We start from the raw sequence: 10850 nt of genomic DNA on the forward strand, positions 1-10850 counted from the left end.
GCTGAGATACAACTATTTGAAAATTTTGAATCTGAGAGTGTAAAAAAAAATCGAAATATTGAGAAAAATCACCTTTAAAGATGACCAAATAAAGTCCTTAGCAATGCATCTTACAAATCAAAAATTCAGTTTTGATATATTTACAGTAGGAAATTTACATAATATCTTAATGGAACATGATCTTTACTTAATATCAATGAATTTTGGCCCATGACCCATGCAATGTATTTTTGGCTATTACTACAAATGTACCCCAGCGACTTCAGACTGGTTTTGTGGTCAAGGGTCACAATTATTCACTCTAGAAACGTCCATTTCCATGACATTTCAAGGCTTGGAAATGCACTGTAAAACTCACTTGAACTCGAGACATTTGCTGATCTCTTTCTGCAGGTGCATGACCTCATACAACAGATTCTGCAGCTGCAAATGAAGAACATCCACTCGCTGCTTCGCCTTCGGACAGAGGATTATTGTTAGTTAACTAGTAAAACTAAAATTGTTTTAACTTAATTGTTAGCTGAAATAAAGCTGAAATAAATGTAATTGTATATGAAAAACGTAAAATAAAATAAAAAATTAAGAGAAAATCAGCGATGATCCTTTGGCAAATAACTGAAATAAGTTAAAGTATTAAAATTACAACAACTAATTGAAAGAAAAAAAATATATAAAATATATTTAAATATCTAATAAAAGTGACAAGTGTAAAACTACTAAAACTAATTTAAACATGCAGTATAACATGATTTTCTAATAAACTAAATGAATAAATAAATGTAGAATTTCTAGAATTCTAGCAGAAGAAATATTTTTAAAGCCAAGCATGATAAGAAAAATGCGAGAACTATGTAGCATACTACTGCATTAAATGTTAATTGTTGCATTTTGCTTTATGTAGTATTTTAAAAAGCATGCATAGTGGAGTATGAAGTACACTAGTGTTCCATTCAGAATTTGTGTGTTTACCTCATGTGTCTGATCTCTGCCTTTCTTCAGTCGCATGTGCGCCAGGCGGTTGAGTTTCTTCAGGGTGATGAAATGAACGCTGCACTGTCTGCGTCTCTCCTCGATCTCTACACTCTAGGATGCATAAAGCAATGTCAGCTTCATTCATTCACTTCCATTTTTTGACGCATGGCAAATGTGAAACTCACTCCGACTTTGGCGCCACCAGATTTCAGCTCCTGTATTTCTGCCATCAGTTTGGCCAAAGCGGCACACGTGTCCTTATACAGCATGTAGTCCTGCTGTGGGTCCCTGCCCTCCAACTCCGCCTCCTCATTATACACACGGACATCCTGAGGAACACACACACTGAGTGACCAGACAACACACACACACACTACCCTGCCTAACAGCTGTGAGCGACCAACCCAATAACAATACTTTCTTATTGGATGAGACTACAAAACTGTGAGAGGTGACCCTCCTCACCCAAAAGTGCAACAGAAAACGTGTCGACAGCTGAGCAGGAAATCCAAAATTATACTTATTTATGATTTAATGTGATCCAGAATGACCTGCTACAGGCCGGTGATTTTCATTGAAGCTAAATTACACAGCTCTCTGGAATACTTGATTGTGAAGTTAATGAATATTATACATTTAAAATCACTTATAATAATAATAATTATTATTGCTATTAGTACTAATAATAATAGTAATTATTATTACTATTTTTAATTTGTTATAATTACCTAAACAACATATTGACTTGACCATTTTTAATTGAACTTTTTAATATTAATTTATATTTGGTTAAAATAAGGTAATATTACAAGTTAAAATTATTTAAAACAATTACATTATTATTATGATTATTTACTAATATATTTATAGTTACACACACACACAAGTGCATCTCAAAAAATGTGAATATCATGAAAAAGTCCAAAAGTTTCAACAAAGTTCATATTTTCTAGATTCATTACATGTAAAGTAAAACATTTCAAAAGTTTTTTCTGTTTTAATTTTGATGATTAGAGCTTACAGCTCATGAAAGTCAAAATCCAGTATCTCAAAATATTTGAATATTTATATATTTGAGTTTCATTAAACGACCATTCCTACAGTATTAATTCTGAGTATCTCTTGATCTTTGAAACCACAATAATGGGGAAGACTGCTGACTTGGCAATGATCCAGAAGATGAACATTGACGCCCTCCACAAAGAGGGTAAGTCACAGAGGGTCATTATTGAAAGGTGTGGCTGTTCACAGAGTGCTGTATCAAAGCATATTAAATGCAAAGTTGACTGGAAGGAAGAAATTGGGTAGGAAAAGGTGCACAAGCAACAGGAATGACCACCATATATATATATATATATATACAGTGCCCTCCAATAGTACTGGAACAGTAAAGACAAAATTGCTCTGTTGGCCGTGGAGTCAAGACATTTGCAAATATGATTAAAAGATGAATATGAGACAAAACTACAGAATGTCACATTTTATTATTAGCCATTTCAACACGTTTTACCAAATAAAAAGAACAGCACTTTTAGAGTTTCATCTCTCTATCTGATGTGAGGATAAGTATTGGAGCAGTTGCCTCACAGGTCTTTCTAAGTGATCAGCTGTGTTCTGTTGCATTAATTCTTCAGATATTAAAAGCAGGGAATGTGTTGTATCAGTTATATCCATTACTTCTCTATTCTGAATCTTGCATTCGATGATGACACACACAAACCAGGATGAAGACGAGGGAGCTGACTTTGAGAGAAAAGCAAGCAATTTGGATGCTAAAAGAAAAGAGGAAGTCAATTAGAGCTCAAGCAAAAACAAAGAGCATGGATAAATCAAGAGTTTGGAAACAACCAGCAAACCAACAACGACCTGATCGGCTGAGAAAACAACAGTAGTTGATGACAGACAAATCATAAAAGCTGTGAAAATGAATCCTTAAAGACGTGTCTGTAAAATCACCAACAACTTCCAGAAAGCTGGGGTGATGCTCTGACAATCTACTGTCCTCAGGAGACTTTGACACAGAATTACAGATGCTACACAGCAAGATGCAAACCTCTGACCAGCACCAAAAATAGAAAGGCAAGATTTTACATATGGACCGATGAGACAAAGATGAACCTTTATCTAAGTGATGGGAAAGCAAAAATGTGGAGGAAAAAAGGGAACTGCAAATGATCCCAAGCATACAGCCTCATCTGTAAAGCATGGTGGAGGTGATGTCACGGCATGGGCATGCATGGCTGTCTCTGGAACAGGCCCTCTCAACTTTACTGATGACTTAATGTATGATGACAGTAGCAGAATGAATTTGGAAGGGTACAAAACCCTCTTGCCTACCAATATTCAAGAAAATGCCAGCAGATTCATTGGGAAGTGCTTCATATTGCATCAGGACAATGACCCAAAACACCCTGCCAGTTCAGTCAAGGAATTTATAAGAGCAAAGAAATGGAAAGTCTTAGATTGCCCAAGTCAATCTCCAGATTTAAATCTGATTGAACATGAATTTCACCAGCTGAAGAGGAGAGTAAAGGCAGAAACTCCCCAAAACAAGCAACAATTGGAATTGGCTGCATTAAAGGCTGAGAAAAGTATTTCAAAGGATGAGAGCAAGAGTCTGGTGATGTCTATGGGTCTCAGACTCACTGCTGTGATTGTGCGCAAGGGATCTGCAACTAAATAATAGCTTTTAATCTTTTATATCTGCCTTATGTTCAACTGTCCCAATACTTATGCTCACATCAATGAGTGGGATGAACTCTAAAAGTGCTGTTCTTTTTATTTGGTAAAACATGTATGTGTTGAATCACCCAATAATAAAATGTGACATTCTGTAGTTTTGTCTCATATTCATCTTTTAATCATATTTGTAAATGTCTTGACTCCACAGCCAACAGAGCAATTTTGTCTTTACTGTTCCAATACTTTTGGAGGGCACTGTATATACATATATATATTACACATTTAAAACATAAGTATTTATGTTAGAATGATAGTAAACTATATGAGTAAAACAATAATGACAATTATGCTATATATTTATTTTTAACAATTAACTCTTCATATTTTTATATGGTGGCTGAATGTAAAAATGTGTTATCACATGGAGTTTAGAATAATTTTAATGAGTATTATTCTTTTTAACTTTCAAGCAGAATATCACTTTTATATTCTACATTATCCCTTGCAATTTGTAATGGCTAAATTACAAATTTTATTCATATTGCTTGCTTGACAAGTGTTCATTTTGGACCCTTCAGCTGTCAGAGAGAGAGAAAAAGAGAGAGAGATCTCACGGGAACCTGATTCTTTGCTGTAATCAGCTTCCTCTGTCCGATAAGATGAGGTCCGGCTGGATACGTGACCTACGTACACATGCCACATGAGTCTCACATCAACATATCTGCTCACTGAAACTCATCTGAACACAACTTATGAAAGACATCTGAAGCCTAAATGAGTGGAACATGCTGGATGGTACCTGCCTCAACCTGACCTTCCTGAACTTTACATGTGAACTGACTGCACTCAGCTGCACACAGACATCAGAGTTATTAGAAAAGAAGAAGAATTGAGGGTTAATGGACTGCTCTGCTACAATCACATCACAAACAGCACTAACACAAGCGGTTTTAGCTCTTCAGTGTGTTTCAGATCAGAGCTGCTCACCTGATCGCCTTCTCCTCGACCTCGCTTGGTCTCTGGAGTTCCTGCTTCATTTCGGATGACCTTCGGCTTTCTTTTCTTCACAGCGTCAGAAGACATTACTGAATTATGAAAGAAATCAGAATGATCATTAATCAAATGACAAGCCCTGATTCAAATTTCTATTGTGACAGAAAACTTATCAGTTGTCTATATGGATTTGTTCCATTGTATTTTTAACAGTCTCCAGTCGCCTCCAAACAGAAACTTTTCTCTCCTGGGAAAAAAGCCTTTTTTCTTCTCCCCTTTTTTATGTTTTATCTTTCTCCTTTGCACTAATTTTAGGCACTTATGTTATTTGTATTGTAGTCTGGCCTTGTTTTTTGGTATGTTTTCATTCACTGCTGTTGCTATAAAACTAATAAAAACACAAAATTGAAAAATATATATTTTACTATCCTAGTATTTTATGAACAAGAAGGGAAAATTAAGAGTTAATTTCGAAGTTACTAATTTTCTCACAGAATATTTTTTATACAAGCTCACTTTTTTAATAAATATAATTTAAAGCTAAATAGAAATGTTTAAAAAAACTAATAAAAACGTCAAAACATAGATTACTATCATGATATTTTATTATTTAATTCGTTTCTAAATTACTCATTATTTAACACACAGACTAATCATTTACAAGTTAGCTATTTTTATTAAATAATATAATTTAAAGTCAAATAGAAAAAACTAATTAAAATGAAAATATAGAAAATAAAAGGTCATTCAAAATATTAATAAATAGCACACAAATATATAAACAATGCTAAAAATAACACTTATCTGCCTCGAGTAAAGAAGTCAAATGTGTTTTAAATATCAAATACAGACTGTACGTTTCTAAATTAAATATTAGTTTAGTAAATTATATATTCACATTTCAGTAAACTGTGCTAACAGGCTAGCTTCTCGTTAAAGTAACGGTGGGTTGATTTAAACACACGATATGCATCATGTTGTGTTTAAACAAGACGCACCGATAAACATAAAAGCATAAAATCTCACTTTTCAACAGCTTTTATCCAATTTAAGTATCTGAATATGAATTTAATCATTAGAAGGTCTCATTCAGTCAGCAGGAGTAAACACGGCGGACTGCAGCAGGAAACAACCAACAGCACTTCCGCTTTCTACAATAAAAGCTCTCGATACGACATGAAGCTTCGACCGAAAATATAAATTCTTTATAAAAATCAGTACCAGAAACACATTTTAAATTTAATTTAACTAACCAAATTGCATTTCATTCAGCGTGACGAGTTTTTTTCTTCTGTATAACAATGTTATATAAATGTATAACGAACACATTAAGCGTGTAATACTGTTTTAATTACTTTAAATTACATCTCTTTAAGATATGGTGCACAAAACACAGAGTTTATCTTGATTTAACTAAAATCGAACATTTTAATATAATGTGTGCGTCTTCGCCACTGGACTTTTATTTTGGAATTAAAGCTGTCTTGAAAGGAAACCCACGTGTGAGGAAGTTGCTTGCGTTCCATTCAATCAAAGTTTACATGACAAACTACACTTCAGTATGCTCAGTGAAATGTCTCTACGCGCTAATTAAAGGCAAGTAATGGGGTAAACTTTATAGTACGATCAAATTATGATTATAGAAGCTAGTTCATGTGTCAAGGCATTAATTCGACTACTTTATGCAACTATGAGTTAAGAAAGGGTCTTTAATAACATGCTGACATACTACTTTTAGTACTATATACAGTATGCATCACGGTAAGCACATTTTTCAGCGTTCATGAAGAATCCAGATAGAACTAGAAGCATACTACATACTACATATGCTAAAATGTATACAGTACACACTAAATGGGACTGTATCCCATAATGCAAAGCGCTCGATTTTACCCTACATTTACAGCAATTATTACAATGAATATTTTCTAATTAATGCTTAGTCAAACAGCTAAAAGTTAAGACATTTTTCAAAAAAAAAATTTAAAATGTGGGGAAAAACTAAACATTTATCACCAAGATATTAACCAAATTGTTTCACTTTTTTAATAGAAAATTTGCTGAACATTTCCATTTTTGAAAGAGCTGTTCTTTTAAGTATTAAGCTAGTATTCCACTGTAAATATAGGCATTACATATTTGGCATGGTTTAAACCTCTCAGGTGGTGTCTTCCCTCCTGGTGCATTATGGGTCAGTGGAGGCCTGTGTCTAACCTGAGAGATCAGGTATCTCGACACCCTCCTGTGGTTGTGTTCTTCCTCAGTCTGCTAATCCTCTCTATAACTTTTGCCTGCATTGGACTTTACTCTCAGAATCACAACATCAAGAACCCTGACATAAGTGAAGTGAGTAAGATCACTGCTATAATTCTTGGGTTTTGCAGTATTTATAGACTAACCCATATGCTTGTTTGCTAGGACTGGAACCGGGTTCTGGGTTCTATCGCTGGCTTTAAGTTCTGCACACATCTGAATGACACAGATGCACTGCTGGAGGAAGAGTCTCCCTGAATGGTGGAGCATTCAGATAGGACAAATATTTCCACGAGCAATGCTCATGTTTCCTTACTGGTGCCGCTGGCTTTATAGGCGACGTCGCAGATAATACTGCCATTAGTGCCGCTATGTTAGGCATGAAAGGTTTGTGCATGAGACTGTTATTTTAGTATTATTTATTATTACAGTTTTTATTAATATTTAGCCTTTATTTTTATGTTCAGTTTTCATTTAGTCATTTAGCAGACGTTTTTATCCAAAGCGACTTACAAATGAGGACAATAGAAGCAATCAAAACCAACAAAAGAGCAATGATATGCAAGTGCTACAAGTCTCAGTTAGCACACGTAACAAGGTTTTTTTAGTTTTATTATTATATAATAAAGAAAAAGAAAACCGATAGAATAGAGCAAACTATTGAGGCCTTTTTGTGCTTTTGTTAATGGTACAATAAATAAAAATCTACGTATCTTTCTGTTGAGCTGAAGTCATTTATTTATATAGCTATTTATACAATACACTCTTAAAAATAAAGCTGTTTTGTTGGAATTAATTTTAAAAATAAAGATCCCAAATAAGGGTTTTCACAGCGATGCCAAAGAAGAAGAATTTTGGGTTCCTCAAAGAACCTTTCAGTGAACAGTTTTGAAAAGAACCATTTTTTAACTTTTGTGGAACAGAAAGGTCCCATGGGTGTTAAAGGTTCTTCATAGAACCACAGATGCCAGTAAAAAACCTTATTTAGGTGCAGAACCTTTTCGTTGCTCAAAAGGATTTTAAGAAAAATTGATTCTTCAGAGAACCAAAAAAAAAGGTTCTTCTATGGCGGACCCCTTTGGAACCTCTATTTTAAAGAGTGTAAAGATTGTTTCAAAGCAGCTTCGCATTAATAAACGGGAAATAACAGTGTTAATGTTATCAAATTCATTCTACAACTATGCAACAAATTCAATTTCAACTACAAAGCAGCTCTACAGAAGACAATAGTGTCACTATTTAGCTCAATTAAGTTCAATGTCAACTATGAACCATCATCGTATGAGCAACATCTAGCTAACCTCTCCACTTCTGTATTGCTCGACTAGGATGAAAAAGTCTTGTGCAGGTATCACCTGTTGCTGGTTAGTGTTGCGCTGCTGGTCAACTGTGTCCTCATGAGTCTCTGTGGAACCACGTTCTTATAAAGGGGGATGACCTTCAAAAGGTAGCACTATGGATTTGGACTATAGAGCTTACCAATGTACTCTGATTTACCAAAGAGCTTTCTAATATTTAGTATATAACACTCTTATTTGATTTGCATTTTTTCTTGAGAATGCATGCACGTTTGTGTGAATTAGCATGCTTTGAGTTTTATTATACAGTGTTTTAAAAATATTCCATAGGAATCGCTGCTGAGCCAGTGAGAAACATCTGCAGAACGTCCACATTTGAGAGTGAACTGGCACCTCACAACATCAGAACGCATGAAGATATCTGCTACTGAAAGAAATGAGCATTTGGGTATTCAACAGTCATTTTCTGTTCCCTACATGTTTGTCTTGTGCAGCTGAGATATTGCAACCAGTATTGCAAGCTGCATGCAATTCATTCAGAATAGATCTCATCTGTATTTCATGTTTGGTTGCAACACTATGCTATGATATATACAATTGCATTTGAGATTGGTGGTTATAATATAACTGTACTCCAAGAGTAAGTTAGATGACCGAAAGCTTTATCTTGATGTCACATGCATGAATATATTAAATATGAATTTGATTTAAATACATTCATTGTATTTAAAAAAAAAAAGTATTATATTTAATTGTGCCATTTTGGCAATGAGCAAAGTAAAGATGTCTGGACATTATTCAGTGGTGGTGCGTTCAGTGTTCTGGTCTTTTAATTCATGAACAGAAACTCCACACAAAACACACTTACCTTTTGACAAAAAACACTTTTTTATCACAACGACCAATCATCAGCCAGGAATTGGTGGATAGATCTTGAAGTTAACAAAGCTAATTCAAAGAAAGACAGCATAAGCATCATTTGAATAATTTTACACTAACAATTTGTGAAATGTATTACATTAAGTTAATAAAAGATTAATCATTTCCTATTAAATATTTAAAATTACACCTTTAAATGTTATTGTTACCCATTTTATTCTTCGAAACTTCAATATATCTCTATTAAAATTATCTTACTACATAACCCCGCCCCCCATTTCATCAACACACATTATTCAAACCCCGCCCCCAGAAAAACATCAGCCAATCCGAACAAGTAAAAAGCAAGCCAGTGTTTTCTTATTGGCTGCTACCCCAACACATTTTTTCCCCTTTGCGGTGTTTCCGAGTCTAGTCACACAAACAGGTGTGTTGCTAAAACGCTTCCAGACTCTACAGCTTGAACCACAAAACTATTAATCGTGTTGTGCTTTTTTTTTTATTACGGCACACAATTCAAATTTCACTGCTATGTGAATTTCAGCATCTTTTTACATTTATCAATATTTTCTTTCTTATTTCTTTATTTCGTGTAACTGTAATACCCAAATATTTAACTTCTGCTTTAACTCATGTCACTGATTGAGCAAGCTGGTTGTTAATGCAACGCAATAATTTCACACTTAGCATAACACCTGATGCTTTAGAAAATGTATTAATTGAATCTAGTGCTGTAACACTTTGGTTTTCATTTTTGTATCATCTGCAAACTGAGTTATGATGATGTGTTTCCCTGATACGTTTAAGCCTTCAGAGCCACTGTTCTTTACCATAATGGACAATAGTTCAGCAGCCATTATAAATAGTAAAGGAGAGCAATTACAACCTTGCCTAATGCCCCTCTTACCAAGTACCATGTTCTAAAGATACACAACTATTAATATCATTATAAAGTATACTAATTAAATTTCTGTCCAAAATGTTTTAAAGCTAAGATAAATGGATGTTCTACTGAATCAAAGGCTTTGTAAAAGTCTAGAAATACGATGAAACCCCTCTCTACCAATATATCAGAGTAATCGATCAAATCTAAAACCAACCTTATGTGAGATTTATTCAGGGACAGTTTCAAGCTCTCCTCATCCAATTCTTCTATTCTTAAATCAGACTCAGAATGCTTTAAATGTGTCATCAATTTTGGGTATGAAGTCCTTAATTCTATTCAAAAAATTGTGAGAATCGGAGTGAGAGTACATAGATGTGTAGAGGTTTCTATAGAAAGTAAAAACCTCTTTTTCAATTGTTTTAACATCTTTATCAGTAAACTTAATATGGCCTTATTCTCCTGTCTCCTTACAGGCATCTTTCCTCTTTTCCTTGATTAACTCCATACGCAACATTCTCTAATTTATTTTTTTTAAATTTCCCATTTATTACAAAAACTATCTACAATATTCCTTATTTTTTAACAGACCTGACTGGTTTTTGTGGCTTCCATTGGTGCAGGTTTGCTCTTCTTCCCGACTGCAATCTTGCTTGGAGTCTTTTCTTTTATTAACTATCGTGGTCGGCATCTGGCTGGTTTGAGCATACGTCGATTTCACGTTTTTAAATGTTTGGAGTGGTTTTTAAAAGTGCACAACTGTGATTTTGGGACAATTTTGTTAATGTGAGTTACTGATTTTGCCTCCCCGCCACATTCCTTCATGGACCAACACACTTACTTCCTGCTTTACGTTAAACGACGGCGACTTCAACTAATCAGACGCGCGG

The 10850-nt window shown here is 34.4% G+C and overlaps 2 protein-coding genes across 10 annotated transcripts in view; one reads left to right on the plus strand and one right to left on the minus strand.

Annotated features, from left to right (window-relative positions):
• thoc5 (THO complex 5) overlaps window positions 1-10799 on the minus strand; it is a 21865-nt gene extending 11066 nt beyond the window's left edge. The window contains exons 1-8 of one of the 9 annotated variants that reach the window (XM_079412571.1): window positions 10552-10790; window positions 9067-9146; window positions 4642-4739; window positions 4454-4504; window positions 4275-4337; window positions 1158-1301; window positions 970-1083; window positions 359-456 (exon numbers count right to left, since the gene is read on the minus strand). In XM_079412571.1, coding sequence (XP_079268697.1) covers window positions 359-456; window positions 970-1083; window positions 1158-1301; window positions 4275-4337; window positions 4454-4504; window positions 4642-4737 — 566 coding nt within the window. In that variant the 5' untranslated portion in view covers window positions 4738-4739; window positions 9067-9146; window positions 10552-10790. Of the gene's footprint in view, window positions 1-358; window positions 457-969; window positions 1084-1157; window positions 1302-4268; window positions 4338-4453; window positions 4505-4641; window positions 4862-5673; window positions 5801-9066; window positions 9147-10551 lie in introns of those variants that run through there. The other 8 variants (XM_079412569.1, XM_079412570.1, XM_079412568.1 and 5 more) reach the window with 8 other exon arrangements.
• LOC306867036 (transmembrane protein 248) lies at window positions 6161-8654 on the plus strand. The gene is given in 7 exon segments (XM_079412500.1): window positions 6161-6243; window positions 6810-6993; window positions 7066-7155; window positions 7159-7231; window positions 7234-7241; window positions 8229-8347; window positions 8529-8654. Coding segments are annotated over 5 exon segments (429 nt in total). The 5' UTR covers window positions 6161-6243; window positions 6810-6834; the 3' UTR covers window positions 8328-8347; window positions 8529-8654.
• Window positions 10800-10850: the final 51 nt, after the last annotated feature.

This window comes from Barbus barbus (genome assembly GCF_936440315.1).
Source record: "Barbus barbus genome assembly, chromosome: 48".
Classification (NCBI taxonomy): domain Eukaryota; kingdom Metazoa; phylum Chordata; class Actinopteri; order Cypriniformes; family Cyprinidae; genus Barbus; species Barbus barbus.